Source organism: Brassica napus, chromosome C9, assembly GCF_020379485.1.
Source record: "Brassica napus cultivar Da-Ae chromosome C9, Da-Ae, whole genome shotgun sequence".
NCBI classification, from domain to species: Eukaryota; Viridiplantae; Streptophyta; class Magnoliopsida; order Brassicales; family Brassicaceae; genus Brassica; species Brassica napus.
Window position 1 is genome coordinate 37626651 of NC_063452.1, and position 19979 is coordinate 37646629.

The following is a 19979-nucleotide window of genomic DNA, read 5'->3' on the forward strand; positions in this document are numbered from 1 at the left end:
CTTCCTTACTTCCAGCACTTCCTCAGGTATTGTGTTCCACTCAAAGGAAGAAGAAAGGATCAAGGGAAGTTCTTGTACCTTAGTCCGCGGTTCAACTGCTTTCTTCAACTGCGACACATGAAAGACTGGATGTATAAGACTGCCTGCGGGGAGCAAGAGCTTATACGCCACCTTACCGACGCGTTTCTCAATCTGATACGGCCCAAAGAACCTCGGAGCCAGTTTCTCAGCTCTTCTCATGGCAACAGTGATCTGTCTGTAGGGCCGTAGCTTCAGGTAGACCCATTTTCCTTCACTGAACTCCACATCTCGACGCTTCTTGTTCGCTGAGGCTTGCATACGGGTTTGAGCTTCTGCTAGATTCTCACGTAGCTCCCGCAGCAAGTCATCACGACTCTGAACTAACACTTCGACCTCCGCATTTGAAGTAGGAACATCTCCATAACGTAACAACTTTGGTGGGTCGCGGCCATACAAGGCTTTAAAGGGAGTGGTGTTGGAAGAAGAGTGGTATGAGGTGTTGTACCAGTACTCCGCCCACGGTAACCATTGACTCCACGACGTTGGCTTGCGACCTGCAAAACACCTCAGGTAAGCTTCCAGACACCTGTTAACAACCTCCGTCTGTCCGTCTGACTGCGGGTGATAGGCGGTGCTCTTGTGAAGGACGGTGCCTTGCGTTGCAAACAGAGCTGACCAAAATTGACTCAGAAAAACCTTATCTTGATCAGACACCATTGTCTCTGGAAACCCATGCAGCTTAATCACTTCTTTCACAAACACTTCCGCAACTGTCTTGGCCGAAAAAGGATGCTTGATAGCTAAGAAGTGTGCATACTTTGACAACCGATCCACCACTACTAAAATCACATCAAAGCCCTTCGAAACTGGTAACCCTTCAACGAAGTCGAGACTGATATCAGACCATACCTGAGTCGGTATAGGCAAGGGAGATAAGAGTCCTGCTGGAGAAAGCGTTGAGTATTTATTCTTCTGACATTCCTCACAAGACTTGATAAACTCAGTAATGTCTCCTTTCATTCCTTGCCAGTACACTTCCCGTGCCATTCTCTTGAACGTCTTTAACACCCCCTCATGTCCTCTTATGGCACTTGAGTGAAACTGCTTCAATAATGTCGGAATGAACCGAGACTTAGCGGGAATTACGAGTCTCCCTTCCTTAAACAACATACCCTTGTCGACGGTGAAGTCTGCATAGTCCTTTTCCCCTGCTGAATGCCTCTTATTATCATCTGAAGTGTATCATCCTTCTCTACTTGAAAGGCCAGTTCATCCATGTCAATAGAGAGTGGAGCTGTTAACTGAAACTCTCGCAATTCCTGAGACTCCTCCTTCTTATCCATACGTCGAGACAAGGCGTCTGCCACTCTGTTCTCCTTCCCTGGACGGTACTCAATGATGAAATTAAGCCCCAATAGCTTAGAAGCCCACTTTTCCTGCTCCACCGAGACTGCCCTCTGCTCCAACAAGTGCCTTAAACTCTTCTGATCAGTTCTAATTGTGAACTGTCGACCCGTTAAGTAGTGTCTCCACTTGGTGACTGCAAACACTATTGCCAGTAGCTCCCGCTCGTAAACTGACTTAACTCTGCCCTTGCTGGAAAACCATTTGCTGATGAAGGCAATAGGACGGCCTTCTTGAGATAACACGGCCCCTATGCCGCTACCTGAGGCATGTGTCTCTACCACAAACGCTTTCCTGAAGTCTGGCAATCTCAAGACCGGTAAGCTACACATTGCTCCTTTCAGCTGTTCAAACGCCTGTGTCGCTTCCACTGTCCAATAAAACCCATCCTTCTTCAACAACTATGTCATCGGTCTCGCAATCTTCCCATAAGAGAGCACAAACTTCATGTAATACCCCGTGAGCCCAAGGAATCCTCGCAGAGCCGTTACGTTTTTAGGTTGTGGCCACTGTTTCATAGCTTCCACCTTCTCGGGATCAGCTGACACTCCTTCCTTGGTGATCACATGTCCCAAGTATGCTATCCTCTTTTGTGCAAACGCACATTTCTTCTCATTTGCATAGAACCGGTGTTTCTCCAACAACTGCAACACTATCTGAAGATGCTCTTGGTGTTCTTTCTCGTTCCTGCTGTAAACAAGGATGTCTTCAAAGAAGACAAGAACGAACTTACGCAAGTAGGGCTTGAATATATCATTCATAACGGATTGAAACGTTGCCGGTGCGTTGGTAAGTCCGAAAGGCATTACTAAGAATTCGTAATGGCCTTCATGCGTCTTAAACGCCGTCTTCCCCACGTCTTCCTCTCTGACTCTTATCTGGTGATAGCCCGACTTCAGATCAAGCTTGGAGAACACTGCAGCTCCCGCCAACTCATCCAAGAGCTCCTCAATTACTGGAATTGGGTAACGGTCCGGTATGGTGCTCTTGTTAACGGCTCGGTAATCCACGCAGAAACGAAACCCTCCATCTTTTTTCTTCACTAGCAAGAATGGACTGGAGAACGGGCTGATACTTGGCTTAATGATTCCCGCGTGGAGCATCTCCTGTACCAATTTCTCGATCTCATTCTTCTGCAGATGAGAGTATCGGTAAGGCCGTATGTTGATGGGCGAAGTTCCTTCTTGTAAGGTGATCGCGTGTTCCCTGGACCGTCTTGGAGGAAGGCCAGTAGGCATGTTAAAAACCCCACGGAATCTCTTTAGTAATCCTTTTAACTCAGCACTGCGCCTTTCTCCTTGCGGTGGCTCTTGCGGATTCTCGAAGGGGGTTTGTAACTCCAGTAAGTATACCACGTCTTCACTGTCACACAGCTTCTCCATAGAGCTTAGAGAGACTTGCTCTCGCAGCAACGCGGGATCGCCGGAGATAGTCACCCATTCTCCATCTATTTGGAAACGCATCACGTGCACACCCCAGTTGATTCTTGTTTCTCCCAATGAAGCCAACCATGTGTAGCCTAACACCATGTCGGTAGCACCTAAGTCAAACAGCATGAAGTCTCCCTGTATCTCAATCCCTTGTATGATCAGCTTAAGCCCTTCACACTTCCCACTGCTTGTCATGATTCTACCATCTCCAATAGCCACACCGAAGTCTGTAGTCGCTACAACAGGGAGTCCTAGCTTCTCCACCACTCTGGTCGCAATGAAACTACATGAGGCTCCAGAGTCTATCAGGACCACCACTTCTTCACCCTTAATGTGACCTTTGATCCTCATGGTCCTCTTGGTGGTGAGGCCTGCCATTGACTGCAATGACAGAACTTGCAGTTCCTGTTTCGCGGGAGCTTCAGTTTCCTCCGCTATGTCCTCTTCTGATTCGTCGGCTTCTTCTGACCTTTCCTCCACCTCCAGGCATTTATACCTTTGGAAGGCCTTACAACGATGGCCCGTGAAATAACGCTCTCCGCAGTAACGACATGGATTTTGTATTGGTCGTCTTTGGTCGGTAGCCTTGTTATCTCGAATAGAATCAGCAGACTTCCTTGCGGGAGTGTGATCTCCTTGCTTTCCCGGGCTGTAGTTGCTACCCCTCGGGTGGGAGTTTAAAGCCGGAGCTGAGTTAGTCCTTTGAAACGGCCTCGACTGATAGGAGTGCCTCTCGTTCTCCTGCTCTTCAATGATGGTCGCCATGTCCACTATCTCGTCCATTCCCGCTGGTCTCAACCTCACTACCTGCTCCCTCAAGCTTCTCTTCATCCCGTGTAGGAAGATCTCTTCCAGAACGTCATTAGGAACGTGAGGTACTTCAGAAGAGATTCCTCGAACTGCTCCCTATACTCAGAAATCGTACCCGTCTGCCTCAAGCGAAGCATTTGACTGAGAATAGTTCCTCCTTTCGTGGTCTTGAATCTCCTCTTAAGTTTCATTTTAAAATCCCTCCAATCTAACAACTCATCGCGATCCTGTATCATTCTTAACCACGTTACAGCACATCCCACTAAGCAGTCCATCGCTAAGGACAGCTTCTCATCATCCTCCGTTTGATTCACCTTGAAGCACTTCTCAACTCTGAATATCCAGTTGTCGGGATTTTTTCTTTCAAACTCCGGTAAGTCCAGCTTTTTAGGGGAAGATCCGTTCTTCTGATGCGAATAGTAACCCGAAGATCCACCTTTGTAACTCGGGGTGTTCATCTCGGCAGATCTGAGAGGGGTCGCCGTTGGTGGTAGCACGAGCAGGCCCGTGTCTACACGTTTGAGAGGTCCATCAGTCTGGTTGTTCGACACTTCTACAGTGACCCGCGGAGCTTCGTCGGTGATCCCATTCTTAGATCTAGGGTTTCCGGAGTCGATAGACACTACCGGAGCCTCGATCGATGGTTTCTCCTTCGACGCCATGGACTGGAGGTGACGTTCTTCCGCTCGCTTCTCCATTTCCATGAATCGCTGGTCAGTCTTCTTCGATGCTTCTCGCAGCTCGTCCAGGATACTAGCCACGCTACCCTCCAGCGCAGAGATCCTATCGGGGTTGGAATCTTGCTTAGGCGGTATGATCGGCTCTGATACCAATGATAAAGCCCTGAAGATTAGGGTTTATCTCGTGACAGAAAGGGGAGAGGAGAGAGAGAAGATAAGATGAGAAGATAGATATTTGATTAATTGTTTTGATCATGTTTCTCACACACATAACTCGACTTAAGTAAGCCTAAAGAAAATACCAAAACGACAACGCATAACTCAAACGACTTAACATAATTATTAAGACCTTCTCTCTCACTTAGAGTCTTTCTTCCATCTCTTCTCTTCTTCACTTCAGCCACTTCTCTGTCTCTTCGACCTTCTCTGAGCAAATGCTAAGGGAACTGCTAGCTTATCAGCAAGCAACGAGGGTTTCTGGAACTTGATCTTGTTTTGGGGAACTGGGTTGAAGAGAATGTCAATTCCATGGACGAGAACACCGTTAAATCCCTAATTCATGTCCTCGATTTGGTATGTCTTTATTATCTGGATATTTCACATCTCAGATTCCGTATATAATCCTCTTGTGTATATATGTAACTGCAAATTATTTTGAGAGAGTTTTTGTAACTTCTTACATGATAATCTCAAAATGATGTTTGTCAATTGTTAAATGGTTTCCCTGTATTAATATCATTAGAGAACATACACAAGAGTATGGATTTTCTAAGAGCAGATGATGAAAACACGATTTGATTCATAGTGGCCTCAAATACTTTCTTGAACATAACTTCTTTTTTTTTTTATAATAGTGGTTTTGGCTCTGTGCAGGAAAACCCTGATCTTTGGAAATGGTTAACTGGTCAGGAACAACCTCCGGAGATAGTGAGCTCAAATCCGGTAAGCTCAACCCTCATGATATATCCTCCAATGTCTTAGAAAGCATAAGTAAGTAGCCAATGACTTAAATCAATCATTTGGTTGTAATGAATAAAGGTATTCTTGGCGTTGCACAAGAAAGTCATGACGAATCTGAACAAGCATGCAGCACCAAAGACGCGTGCAGAAGCTGGACAGCCTTGGGTCAAAGGCTGGGATGATTTCAAGAGAGGCCGTGATGCTCCCATCTCAGGGAACCAGTAAAATAAAATAAAAACACTACTTACGAAAGTAACAAATTTCCAAAAAGAAAATACGTTTATATAAAAAGTATCTTTACATAGATACCGAGTAGTGTTTACCTTTTACTATTGTATGAATAAAGCGTGAGAGCGTATAATGCGTCTCAGAAGTGAATTACAGGATGTCTTGAAAGAGTGAATTACAGGATGTCTTGCTTGTCGAAGTTCTTGATATATAAATACAGGTATCAAGGGATTGCGTTTGTTGAATTCGTTTTGTGTTTTCTGTATATGGGCCTCTTATTTCAACTTTGGCAAGTGTTGGACAGTAAAGTAGGGACTTTTCTTTCCCCAAAATGACTCGATCCAGCATAAGCTTGGATATTCGGGTATTTGGTTTGGTTCCTGATACCGAGATCGTTTTCGGTCAGGTAATTGTATTATGCCCCCTTGTAGGAACCGATGGTGGTTCGGTTTGTTTTTAGATTGTTTTTTGATTGGTTCGGAAATTTCATAATTAGTTTTTTAACAGGCTCATTTGGGTGAATAACCAAAACAAGAATGAAAATTAGGTAAGTGGACATTTTTTTATTAATTGGCAAACCAGGAGAAAGAACCGCATGGAAAGTCCATATTATCTTTGTTGCAATCAACTGAATCCATCTCTATTTTACCTGCTACCGGCTACTTCCATTAAGTGGCATCGTTTGTAAATTGTGATCCAAAACAACTCTTCGCAGAAGGCTTTTAGTCCATCTATGTCACAACTGTTGCCGGAATTCGAAACAGTAAATTTATATGCAATACGTTATCCCATTTTCATAGTAATTGATGATATATGAAATAACCAACGACAAGATTTCAAACGTAACAAAATATTCTGCACATTTGATTTTCATTCTGATTTTACATAAAATGGAGTACCTACAGCTGACCCAAATCGGAATGAAATCAATTACGTCTTCTAATGATTGGAATGATATTTGGAGAGAAGTGATATTGGTGAGGTCGAGTACTGTTGCTGTCAAAATGTCGACTTGTCACATTAAATAAGTGATGGGGGTGAGTTTGAGAACTGTTGAGAATAAAAAATGATATATATGTCTATCAAAAGCCATCAAAATATCTCTTCTTCTAAACATACGCTCTAATAACCATAGAAATGTTAAGGACGGGATGTTTACACGATTACCTTGTAATCAACACACATAGATAGCAACAGGGTTGTACTGTCAAAAATTTCCTTAAATAGCGTTCTTGATGCTCGCCATTGCGTCCACAATAACTTCACTCACTTCCGTAAACAAATCAGGAAGCTGAATATACCAAACAAAGCCTCCACTGCAGACACAAATATCATACAAGGTAGGAAACAATGAAGTGTATTGTGTCTGTAAATTCATTCGTACTTCATTACATTGGTCTTTTTTATGTCAATACCTATTAAGCTTTGATACGTTACGAAGCATTTAATATCAAGTTACCTAATGAAGAATTGAATGAGCACAAAACGTTTCCGTAGAAAGTGATTAACTAATTATTTTTGTTCAAAATAGATGGGTCAACTTGTCAATATTCGAAGTGGCCGATGGGACAAAACAGAAGAAGGCGGGTGGAAATTCGAACGAGAGGATTCAGAGGTCTATCATTATATAGTTGCACGAACCAACGAAAGAATCGAAAAGTTTACTAAACTAGTCCGTCAGCAGCTCCGTATTGGAGATTATGTCCTCTCGTCCTGACATATCAGCTACCCGGATGCATGTTCCAGGATGATCCATCTGCGCACGCACCAATAACTTTATTGACTTCTGAAGACATAGAGATAATGATGAGTGTGAAAGAGTGGAAGAATGAGGTGGTAACCTGTGTCACGTACGGTGCAGTCAACATAGCCAAGTACCAGTTTCTGTGCCGGACTCCATTCACAATTGGTGATACTACATATCTAGGTGACGGTATTAGCGAGGAGGAGCACTGTTCAATGATTAATTGTAAGTGCAATCATGGTCAGGACTTAAATTATCATAACAACAGTATGTAATCCATATAATACTAATTGCGTCTTCTGTTTGCTTCTGTTGAGTAGCAATGGTAGAAGATGACGAGTTCACCTGTGTTGGGAGTGTCCTAAAGCAGTTATTCAGTGAAGAAAAGTTGATTCTTGTGTATCGATTTTCTTTTGAAATCGAAAAAGCAAGAAAAAACTTTGATCTTTTACCAAGCCCAGAAATAAGTGGTACAAGGAAGGAGATAGAGGAAAGGCCCACTACTCATCAACGTAATTACTTACAGTACTCGTCAAGTTAGGTTTTCGCCGGACTATATCCGGTTAAATATTTTCGTAAGATGTATCTGTTATTTTTGGTCCAGACCGGTTACCTAATCATTATAAAAGTTAGGCTGTCAATACTAATTTCTGACTGTAAAACCGCTTATGTTTAAATTCCGAGAACTAATATGATACCATGATATACGTGGAAGGTAATAATTTGTCAATATTAAATCTAACCGCAGGAAACGAAGCAAATGGTGAGGACCAATCCCCATCGGATTACCCAGAAGAATCAATCATACGTCTTAACGTAGATGAAGAACACGATTACTTAAATGATGATTGGGCAGAGGTGGTGAGTGGTCAACAAAATTGGGATAATGGTATTGATCCTGAATGCTATGTCACAGCAGCTATCCCACATTATCTTACTTCCCGTACTAATGACGATGACACAAGCACTCCAGGTTTCAACGTCAATGTTTTTGATCTCGATACATCCTCTACTGGATCAACCGGCGATGTTAACGTAACCGTAATAGGAAACACATGTTGGAATCCAATCAATGTTCCCATGACCGAGAACAGTGACAGAGGTACAAATTTTTCTCCACATACCTATGAGAGAGAGAATGATGGATCTTTATTTAAATTTTTAAATTTTATTCTGAAGGCCAAACATCAAAGACCCCGTCCAAAACAGTGAATGGTGTAACCAAAGGGGGAATGACAGAACTTCTACCAGACGTATATGTCAACGTAACCGATGATTCAGATATCCCACATATCACCCACTTACAAACCCCTAGAAGACAATCATTCATAGGAGAAGATGACTCATGTTCCGAAATAATTGGAAAAAAAAGGTCAGCTATGGAAAACCCTAAGAGGGCAAATTTGAAATTGTCTTTTTTATCATATAACAACTTTTTCATTCTAATTCAAAAGCCGAGATTAGGAGTTCAATTGCCTTATTCTGCTCCAATTGTATATATGACAAAAACGATAATGTAACCAATACTTGTGTAGGGGTTGGAGCTGACAAAGAAAGTGATATTTACGTGGGAATGATCTTCAACTCCCTGGAAGATTTCAAGCTGCATATGGCTATGTATGCTATTAGAAATATATACCGATTCTGAAACAGCTGGTCCTCTCCGGGTGGAATAGTTCTGAGATGCTTTAGCGAGACCTGTAAGTGGCGAGTCTACGCTGTGATCCTTAAAAACACCCAGTTATATGAAATTAGGAAGGTGGAGCTAAACCATTCTTGCACCGTTGACGACCGGACGGGGTACCAATCTCAAGCTACCCATACTGTCATTGGAGGAATGATGAGGAAAAATTTGCTGGAAGAGGGGGCGGTCCACGACCAAATGATATTCGTCAAGCCATGCAAGGTGATCACGACGTTCACATTTCGTACTGGAAAGCCTGGAGGTCGAGAGAGGTTGCGTTAGACTACGCAAAAGGATCTTGCGGAGCATCATACAATTTGCTTCCCACGTACTTGGAGAAGCTAGTCATGGCTAATCAGGGAAGTATTACACAGATCCACACCGAATATGCTGACGGTATAGGTCATAGGTTCAAGTATATGTTTCTGGCTTTGGCTGCTAGCATCGAAGGATATAGATTCATGAGGAAGATTGTTATAGTTGATGGCACACATTTGCGAGGCAAGTATGCCGGGTGTTTGTTGACCGCTTCCGCGAAGGATGGAAACTATCAAGTGTTCCCTTTGGCAGTTGCGGTTGTCGATGGTGAGAATGACAAGGCTTGGGAATGGTTTTTCACAAAACTTTCCCAATTCATACCCAACAATGAAGACATTGTATTTTTCTCTGACAGACATCCATCCATATACATCGCAATTGCAAAGGTGTTATATTTGGATTTATATGTACTATTATATACCAGTAGCTCCTAGAATATTATTTACCAGTAGCTCCTATAATCTACTGTTAATATCGAGAAGATGTACAATACACATAACTAAAGAATATTGAATTGAAGAAGTAAGTGACGTTTTGATAACTGCATTATGATTTTAAAACCGGATATGGAATTAATGATTATGACTACGTACAGGTGTATCCGGCGGGGCGTCATTGCGCATGCATTTTACATCTCAAAAAAAATATAAGGACGTACTTCAAAGAAAAACATTTGGGATACCTCGTTGGGAAAGCTGCTAGGGCGTATAAGTTATCAGACTTTTACATTACTTTCAACGAAATTAAAAGAGTTAATGAATCATGTGCAGATTACCTCCTTGGGATAGGATTAGAACATTGGGCACGGTCACATTTCTAGGGTAACCGTTACAACATTATGACAAGTAATGTGGCAGAGACTTGGAATTCAGTATTACGAGATGAAAGAGAATATCCTATCCTCTCGCTCATCGAATACATCAGGGCCAAGCTTATGACGTGGTTTGCCAAAAGAAGACACCTTGAAAGGGGAGAAGGTAAAATTCTAACGCCTCGTGTTGAAGAGATCCTCACAGCTATCCCTTTGGGTAACCATGATAGCAGAAGGCGAGTATGAGGTCCGTAACAAGGAGGGAGCCACTTTTCATGTGAATCTTTATCACAAAACCTGTACATGCTATGAGTTTCAAGCACTCATGATATGCAATTGCTGCTTCGACAAGGGCCCAAATCAGAATTGACTCGTTAGTTGATGACTGTTACAGTAGAAGCACATACAGGGCAGCATACTCAAAGAAAATTAATCTTGTCGTTGAATACGAAAGCATAGAGATTCCATCAAGTGAGAGTTCTGTTTCTGGCGTCGAAATAAATCCACCATCTAGTCGGAGGCCACCAGGAAGACCAAGGAAAAGCCGGATTTTATCGAGGGGAGAATTTCAGATAAACGTCTGCATTGGTAGATGTATGTATATATTTATAATATTAATGTAATTTGGAATTGCAGATGAGAGGACCGAAAAAGAGGACAGTGTGCAGTCGATGCAAGTGTGCGGGTCATAACAGAGCCACTTGCAAAGTGGCAATATAAAGGTGACATAATCAAATATTGGGGAAGGTGGAGGCTCGGATGATGAAGGTGTAAGTACGATTTGGAGCGATTAAACTGGATATCCTTAATGTCGCAGATTAATGTAAACAAAAGACCAGTTTGCGGTTAGTGGACGAAGTATCTAAAATTCCCGAGTTTGTAAAATAAATAATAACATCTTTCCTCTTGTATTAAATGAGATAATATAAGCTGCAGTTGTCTGAAATATGACGAGTACCAGTTCCAATATTATCGTTATAATTAACTGGATATTAGCACCAGACTTATTGGGGAAGAAAGATTCAAAACCATACTCTATATTCAATAAACCCAAACCCAATTGTATTGGGTTAGAATTACGAAATTAATAAACACAAAACCAATGCTAAACCCACTTAAAATAAGAGTAAACCGCAACAGTTACCGGATTTCCTTATAAATACACATTAAACACATAATATGAACTAAGACCTACGATAGGAGAAGTCACCACTTAGGGGCTGCGACAACATTGACAGAACTCATAAGAAAAAAAGTCATCACAAAATAACACCTACTAGAAAAGGAACACACGGAAACACCCAGAAACCCCCAGAACCAGCTTCTACTTCGGGGGATAAACGAAAATACTAAACACGAACTTGCTGATGACATTGCCGACAATGGACTAAACACAGCACATCACATTTGTATCTTGGAAGTTAATTTGTCGAGCAGAGCAACAATCTATAACATATCTTTCTTCAGATCTGTAATCTCTTCCTTCATTCCAATCATCACCTCCTCCATCGCTGCTAGCTTCCCAGTAATAACCTCTATCTCCTCAATAATCGCATCATCAGCCCACTTGAAAACATGGTTTTCACCAAAAAACAACTCCACATCTATAAAATTTTCGGCCTGGATTTTCCCTAGTTTTTTATGTTAACGCAATTGTCATTGCTCCACACTGACACCGCCTAGGAATCCCAGGACCTAATTCCATGGCCATTCCGGTGGGAATTAAACTTCCGAGATCAGATATACAAAAGAACAACAAAGTCCTGTCAGATGAGGAAACGAAAATATAATTTGAAATAGGGACGTACTACCTGATCGAATTCTAGTGTTTGGTGAATGGTAGGATAATTTCGCTGCAACAGGAGATCCCTAAATGCAACGCCAAGTGAAACCTGAGAATTGAAAAGCACCGAACTCGAAAACTAGGTTTCTGGTGAAGTTAAAACGCTGCGATGTGGTACCTTTTTGAAACTCAACCTCACCGATAATGGGCCTACAATGATAACAACGTAGGATAATGGACCACGTCAATTGTAAAGTGACTATTGAAGATATTTGCTGAAGTTATCTTACTATACAAGACTTTATGAGGATAGAATTTGAGGACAATGACATTTATAATTAAATATTCAAGAGTTGTTTTGTCATGTCAGGAAAATAGGTAATGATGGTAACCTAGCCCTAGGTACGCTGCAGCATTAAATAGGAAGATATGCAGTAGATTCTCTCTTTTAACCTCCATCTGTAGGTGATACTGGTTTTTGAAGCCTGTATTTTGCTTTATATAGGTGCTTCCCCTATCAACTTCTACAACACAAAAAAAAGCGACAACACCGGATAGCATCTGAAGAAACTGAAAAGAACTTCAGTTGAGTGGGAGTCGGAGACTGTTCAAGATTCATAAAGGTGATTCTTTTAACTTCAACAGCATAATCGTTTCTATTTCTTATTTACTAATGGGACCACTACGTTGGCGAAATCCATAGATCTAGGAGACATAAAATCATGTGTTCCATTGGTCAGCAAAAATGAAATTATATATAATTGTTTTTTTATCTTCTCCCAGTAATCTTCTTTTGCAATATCTACAGATGGCCCGTCTTGTTCGTGTATTTGAGGGACAGTGGTTGAAATCACAGTAAGGAATGTGGAGGTTCGAAGAAGATCCAACCATCGGAGGCCGTGATATACTCATCGGGAAAACTGAACAAGTTAACGCACTTAAGGACCATGTGAAGAGTGTTTTGACTCTTCGTAGAGAGACGCCGATGGTTGTCACCTTTCAGCTCCCCCAATGGATGCTAGAGCCGGATGGGGAAACATGGCCACCACATAACATCAACACCAACGCAGACATCGATATGATGATGAGCGTACATGAATGGAATGTTGAACCCAAACTTTGCGTCATATGTGGTGCTGAGGATGTTGCGACCTACCAGTTTAGGTGCAGGGCACCTTTCACCATCAGATCTATCACTTTCCTAGGAGACGGTGTTCCAGAGGAGCAACACATGGCCATCGTTTTAGGTATATTCGTAAACACATGAATCTGGTGTAACTTTAATATAAACAGTAACTAGGGTTCTTTTGTAGATATGATAAGGGGAAACGAGATCGTGTGCAGTGACCATGTACTAAATGAACTCTTTGATGAGCAAAAAATGGTCTTACTGTATCGTTTCTCTCTGGAGATTGAAAAAGCAAAAACCAGTCTCAACCTCAATTTAGCAAACATGGTGGAAACAGACGACCACATTGTACCTAATGTTGAGAATGCAGACGTGGAGACACACGTTGAGGCGGGAGGTGGTGTTGTCAATACCGAGATCAACGCAGCAGCTGAAACGGGTCATGTTCCTTTTAATAATCCAACTCAACTTGGTTTGTTTTTCTTCCACATTTTCTGCTACTTAATTATGTTACTCCACTCCCCGGAAAATCATAAACACTTACTTTATTTGTTTTGTTTTAAAATTACGTATCATATAGTCAATAAATTGCCATACATAACTGTAGACTTAAATCGATCTGTAAGGTTTCATTCCGTCAACACAGCTGGATACGTGAGGGCCTCTCTTCCTCCCACTATGTATGACCCACATTATTATACACCACAATGGGGAACCATGGACGTTACAAGAAGGTATTGGGACAACTTAATGTCATCCAGGTATGCAGTCGAGTTGCAGAGAATTTATGGAGTTCCCGGATCTGAGTACGTTGGATACGGCCCAAATGACCTCAACATCGGGAACCCTATTCATCCACATCTTCAAGCTTCCCCTAGCGGTCCACTTATGCATGGGTACGAGGTTCCTATAGAAGTTTCCTCGACCGCTTCCTCGACCAAGGTGAAGGAGGTTAATGAAAATGGAGGTAACCTCAACACTTCCAAACTAACAGGTGCAGGAGCTCCCATATCTGTTGACAAAGGTTTAACTCCAATGTTTCAAATTTCATAATAATGTTGTAGAATAAATAACATACTAACACACGACAATATGTACCACTGTCTAAGCATTTATACTAACATCGAGTTATTCATTTATTGACTGCAAGGTGAATCCTCCAACCGGGCCGTAGCTGCAACTCATGGGGACTTTGAGGTTAAGTTCCAACTACAAGACGGACAGCGAAGAGCAGATGATGATGGAAGTGCTGGAGGGTCTGCTGCGGCTTGAACAAGCTGCACACCAATATGTTTAATTACAACGTGAAAGCTTGTTGTATTTTGTTTTAAACCCTTTTGGTACTGTATAATATTGTGGTAAACTTGGAATGTACGGTAAAGCACGGGAGCTGTTTAGTGTTTTGATGTATTATACTCGCTCCAATGGTCTAATGGTTGTTTTGTATGAAGACGAATGTGTGATATGAAACTATATTAAGTTGCATGTATTGTATACCTTCACTTCCATGTTTTTAAAGCGCTGAAGTAAAACGGATATTAATTGGATATTGTCACGTTTTGAAAATAATGTTCAGCAAAACCAAGTGTAAATTGAATCACCATGGTTACAAAATTATTGCCTCAAAAGTACTGACTGAAGGACTCATATAAGCACACGACTCTTTAATCTTGAACACATTAACCCAACGACACCTACACGATAGAACATTAGTTTTTTCACGACTAAATGACCTGAGTAATTGTAAGATGATGGAAAACCAAAGGTGTAGCATGTTATGCCTCCGTCACGAATAATACATACATCAGACCATCGGCGAGAAGACAACAATGATAAACCGTTCATACCATTTTTGATGAAGAAATGAAACATACGATTAAAATTCATAACATCCATACAGTGTTTCTCAACTTAAACTTCACACTCACACAACATAAAATCCAACAGGGTTGCACTTCAACGTACGACAATAAAATGTTTGATAGAAAACACAGTTAAATAAACCGGGATGATTGGGATAGAACCAGTTATCCTTTCTGCGATGAAGTTGAATCAACAGAGTAACAAACGTCCTACAACTTCTTATGAAACTCGTACAGCATTATCGCTGCCTTCTGTATTTCCACTGGAATGACAGTTGGAGTGAGAGACCTACAGACATCGAAACCAAACAACGCATGTGTTTGAATCAACAGACACGCGGTCGACGCCGAATCTGCGGGATTGGTGTTTTACGAGAGCCCTTTCATTCTTTCCACCACCATTTCGTTCCCATTAGGCTGCTCCACGTTCCCTATATGTTTCAATAGATAAGGAAACATATTAGAGATTGGAAGAAGCTCCTTCACCAAAGCTTCGTCCATAATAACACCAGTGTTGCAGTCCAAAACAAATATCTTGGATGACTGGATATTGACGAAAAGGCCAACCCAGTGTTTGCGATCGACGTTGAACGGAATGTAGAACCTGGCGACATGAGTGTTTTTGCTGTAACTCTTTGAAACCAAATCGACCATCGCCTTACTGAAAACATACGCTTCCTTGGACTTTGATTTTTTAATCCTAGGATAATTCCTTGATAGCAAACACTGCAGACGACTATCGAGAAAGACAGTTGTGGTATCGCCTCGACCCAACGCTTGATTCATGAAGTTAGAAGCAACAAGCCTTGTAAGTATATCGACGACCTGTATTTCCAAAAGGTAACCGAAGATGAGAATGACACAAAAAAAACCAATAATGTAGTGGACAACTGTTTACGTACTCTGCCCGGAAGGAATCCGTTTCTTTCTCCTATATCAATCAAGTCCTTGCCGGTTACAGACAGGCTCCCAACATTGATTACACTGAAAAGAATACTGAGTGAGCAGAAACCACAAACGCTAGAATAGTCTATGTCTGGAACCATAGGTGAACTATATAATTCAAGAAAATAAAGGCAGAAATTGAGTTAATACCATTCTTTCTTCAGTAGCATCTTCAGCCGCGTATACTTCTCACAAATCTCCGAAGAATCGTAGTCACTGCTCCCATAAAGTTGCTCTTCACGAGCCCGATTGAGGATGACGGGCCCACACTGGTAGTCAATGATAAGTTGGGGAGGAACGTGCCTCAGGCGCTTGCTTTTACGGCAGATAAGACTATCTTCAGTATCACTCGCCTCTGGTTCAATGTCGTCTTCAGGTTTCTTATACTTGTTATTTTCTCCTAATACCACTATATATGCTGGCTGTACCGTGCGAAGTTCCTGAGTTAGGCAAAGTGAGAAAGAAGGGATCTCAGGTTCGATAGGAATGTGGACCGCCTAGTCACATTTACCATCTTTCAATAGCTTAAATATATCAAACATACTGAAGACCGAAATGGTAAGATTGAGAATTTTACATTTTCCCTTCTGCTTTCGTGGGTCTGGTTTTGCGCGGAAAGAGATTCCTTATGAGCCTGATCACCCGCTAGGCAATCAACCGAACCACTCTTTCGAGGCTCCAACGCAGATCAAGAGACAGTTCCCTGCAATGAATAAACATACCCAGTTTAAAAAATTAGTAACTGGATTAATGCGAAAAGGTAGATGAAGCTAAAAAATTTCATTCTACTGATGCAGTAGAAAAATGGTAAATGTAGATTATTAACAATATGAGATAAGAACTTTACATCTGAAACAAGCAGAGAAAGCCGTTTCGCAGAGGTTGGCTTCTGTGACTGCAGACGGGGGGATACATTTACATGCATGTTTTCTGCTGCTTGGCGGCCGATAGATTTTTGGGATCTGTGCCTACGAGACTGAGCCTCAGACCCCTAACATTGAACCAATGATGTTATACAAGCGGTTTATATTCTGGGTGCAATAAAACTACCAATAAAAACCAGACACTCTTAAATTCTTGAATAATCTGTAAAAGACGATGCTTCGAATCCATACTGATGTAGATACTATTTCAATATACAACTATACCATCAGTGGCACTTACTTGGCACCGTTTTCCTGAACCTGGGGGGAGTTGAGAAATGACTAAGATTTCCCATGACATCATCAACTATCTCCTCGTTGGAACCGCGCATAGCAGGGGTGGAGTATTGAGGGACATCTCTCGTTGCCACTCCATCAGCTGCTGGTGGACTCCTATTTGTAGGGACTTCTGCAATCGCACCTCCATCAGCGACTGGTGTGGGGTGTACAGCTTCGACTGGTGGCTGAGGAAAACCTTTTGGGAAGCAAGATAGGATTTCCGTTTTGAAATTCCGGAGCATTGCATCAACAGTAGCAATAACAGAAGACTGATAAGCGAGACCACTCGTAGATACCTCCTTTACGGATGCAACAGCAGCAGCAATAGTCCCATCGATCCGATCAATCTCAGGTCTGAGGACGGAATTAATAAGAGATTTCATTTTCGCTTTGTCAGTTTGGTCTACAGGTACGTCCTTCTGCTTCTCTCTTTGTTGTTGTTTTTTCCTCCTTCTTTAACATTCTCACGCATCCTGTCTACATCCACTTTACTCACCCCACCTCGAATCATTTCCTTACGAATAACTTGATTCCTCGAAATAATGCGCACCAAATTCTCAACTTTGGCATCTACAACATCGTCCGACCACTTAACCAAAGACTCGTTCACTGGCCTTGCAGGATCTGGTGGAATGATGCTCGTCATCATTGCCTAAGATACCATTCACCAAATAAAAAAGAAGTTATAATTAATCTGCTACGGTTACTTCAATTAATGGTTAAGGACAGAAACAGAAAGTTCCCAACCTCAGCTTTCCTATCAACTTCCTGAGCATGGCCAGGACTCAATGTCTTCTTCTTAGTCTTAGTGGCATGACGATCTGCGTCGTCATCATCGCTGTATGACTCTGACGAGGAACAAGCTTCTTGGACGACTTTCGTGAGAGCAGGAACTGCTTCAACGATAACTAGTTGGAGCGCCAGCGCAAACCCTTTCAAGGCAATTGTATTTTGCGATAGAGATATCTCATCTCTCTTTTTGATACTTGTCATCAATATATCAAAAGCTTGACTCCCCCAAAGGAAGGCAAAGAACTCTTCCATATCCACTAGCATCTCAGCGTATTCCTTCAACATCTTCATGCGGAGATTAGTAGAGAGCAAAACGGAAGACACAATTGCAAGGCAAGCGAGTTTCATCCGGATATCTTTGTCGGTAACGGTTTTTTTCCTAAGCATCTTAACCGCCCTAGAAACTCTCATTTCTTCTACTCTTCCAAATATCTCTGGCCAGTAGGGTTTCTCATTGATGTTTTTCTTCTTCTTTGACTTTGATTTCTTTGGGAATTCACCACAAGGAAGACCCGTAACAATGGCAAACTCTCGAAGCGAAAATATAATTGGTTTGCCGGCAAATCGAAACCAAGCTTCGTGCTTTTTCTCCACTTTTAGTTGCCTTGAGAGAAGATATCTAGCAAATCTACCAGAAAACCCGGGTTTCTCTGCGATTTCTACCAACTTTCTGAAAGATGTTTTCCGCAGATGCTGGATCTCGTCATTGTCAAGTGCTTTGAGGATTGTGTTTATCGCACGCGAAGACTGGTAAGTAAGAACCCTAACACCGACGGGTTCCTCACCCTCGGCGAACATCATTTCCGGTAACGGACCGGTAACTTCATCGTCGACGTCTTCAGGAAATTCAACGAGCCGTGAAAACTTCATCTCGATTAGGTTTAGAAACTTTGTGGGAGAGTTATGAGAGAAAGTGATCTCGATTAGGTTTAGAAACTTTGTGGGAGAGTGATGAGAGAAAGTGAACGTCCTAGAAAACTCAGGAAACGACAATATATTAAAGGCTACAGTTTTCTGATAAGGGTTGGTTTTTTGCATGCAGACGAAAGTACATTTTCTTTCAGTTCCAATAAGATTCCATCATTACTACAAAGCGTGTTCTACCGCTTTCTACCGGATGTCTGATTGGCCATATATTCTCGAATTTCTCACAAAATAAGGGTACTTTCGGTATTTATAGAAACTGAACAGTTCCATGACCAGTTACCTAAATAAGGATTCTTCTATGTATATCTAGTACAAAAACCCTTTTTAATAAGTATGTCAATAATACTACAGATTTATAGAAGCCTTTTAAATTTTTTTTTGAAAAAAACATAATAATACTATAGATTCAGCCGAGTCATTAAGTGGAGGTTATTGGTTGTTGTATTTTAATGAATTTGAAAATCCGAACTAAATCTAATGTTATTGGTTTTATGATTTTCAAATCTGTATTAAAACCATGTGTTATTGGTTTAATGATTCATAAATTTTATATCAAATCAAGTGTTATTCAATCGTACAGATTTATTAATAAATATGATTTTATAATGGATTGGAATGGATTTTTTTGGATTTTTTTGTTAAAATACAGAGACTCAAATCCGAGGAAAAACCTCCGGATTTGTAAATACTAATCCAAAAAAATTAAAAATCTACATATTTTACTTGGATTTCTAAATATTACATGGATTTAAAAAATAACATAATATTTATAAATCTAAGTAAAATATGCAGATTTTTAAATCCATGCAGTATTTATAAATCTGCATATTTTACTTAGATTTATAAATATTATGTAGATTTCTAAATTACTTTGAACCTTAATTCTAGAAAATAATTAATACACGTGACGAAAGCAATCTTTCATCCTTTGGGCTGGTTAGACAAAAGGCAACCTAAGCTGTATTTTCATTATGTCCATTGTTTTGGTGGTTTAGTGCTGTAATATAAATATCTTTTTTTTTTTTTGTGCACATCAGTATAAATATTTTTTTTTTGTCGACTTTCTGGCCACAACAAGCCAGCTCGATAGTCTTCACATTCCAATAGAGGGAAAAGCCTCATTATAGGAGGCAGGGAAGGGTTGAACAGCTGACGTCAAGGTGGGCAAGCCACTGCATGACCACTGGGCCGTGACAACCTCGGCAAAATATGTGTTCCACAAGTTAGAATTTTTTAGAGCAGTAGTAAA

The 19979-nt window shown here is 41.2% G+C and overlaps 3 protein-coding genes across 4 annotated transcripts; 1 reads left to right on the top strand and 2 right to left on the bottom strand.

Annotated features, from left to right (window-relative positions):
- Positions 1-1776: 1776 nt before the first annotated feature.
- On the bottom strand, positions 1777-4363 carry LOC106383223. The gene is made up of 2 exons (XM_048767970.1): positions 3917-4363; positions 1777-3761 (listed from the first exon to the last, which is right to left on the bottom strand). The coding sequence occupies exons 1-2, from the start codon at positions 4361-4363 to the stop codon at positions 1827-1829; spliced, it is 2382 nt and encodes a 793-aa protein (XP_048623927.1). The 3' UTR covers positions 1777-1826.
- On the top strand, positions 4150-14674 carry LOC106383224. Of its 2 annotated transcripts, XM_048768617.1 has the most exons (10): positions 4150-4918; positions 5219-5287; positions 5384-6873; positions 7065-7502; positions 7598-7789; positions 8026-8379; positions 8457-8649; positions 8813-13120; positions 13187-14026; positions 14153-14674. In XM_048768617.1, the coding sequence occupies exons 4-8, from the start codon at positions 7271-7273 to the stop codon at positions 8823-8825; spliced, it is 984 nt and encodes a 327-aa protein (XP_048624574.1). In that variant the 5' UTR covers positions 4150-4918; positions 5219-5287; positions 5384-6873; positions 7065-7270; the 3' UTR covers positions 8826-13120; positions 13187-14026; positions 14153-14674. The 2 variants fall into 2 exon arrangements, with proteins under 2 accessions (XP_048624574.1, XP_048624573.1); XM_048768616.1 differs by lacking the exons at positions 4150-4918; positions 5219-5287; positions 5384-6873; ... (2 more) ...; positions 8026-8379; positions 8457-8649 and having other exon boundaries at positions 12736-13120.
- A 2740-nt stretch (positions 14675-17414) lies between these two features.
- LOC106383225 lies at positions 17415-18673 on the bottom strand. Its single transcript, XM_013823351.1, has 2 exons — positions 17759-18673; positions 17415-17663 (listed from the first exon to the last, which is right to left on the bottom strand). Exons 1-2 carry the CDS (start codon positions 18671-18673, stop codon positions 17415-17417), a joined length of 1164 nt encoding a protein of 387 aa, XP_013678805.1.
- Positions 18674-19979: the final 1306 nt, after the last annotated feature.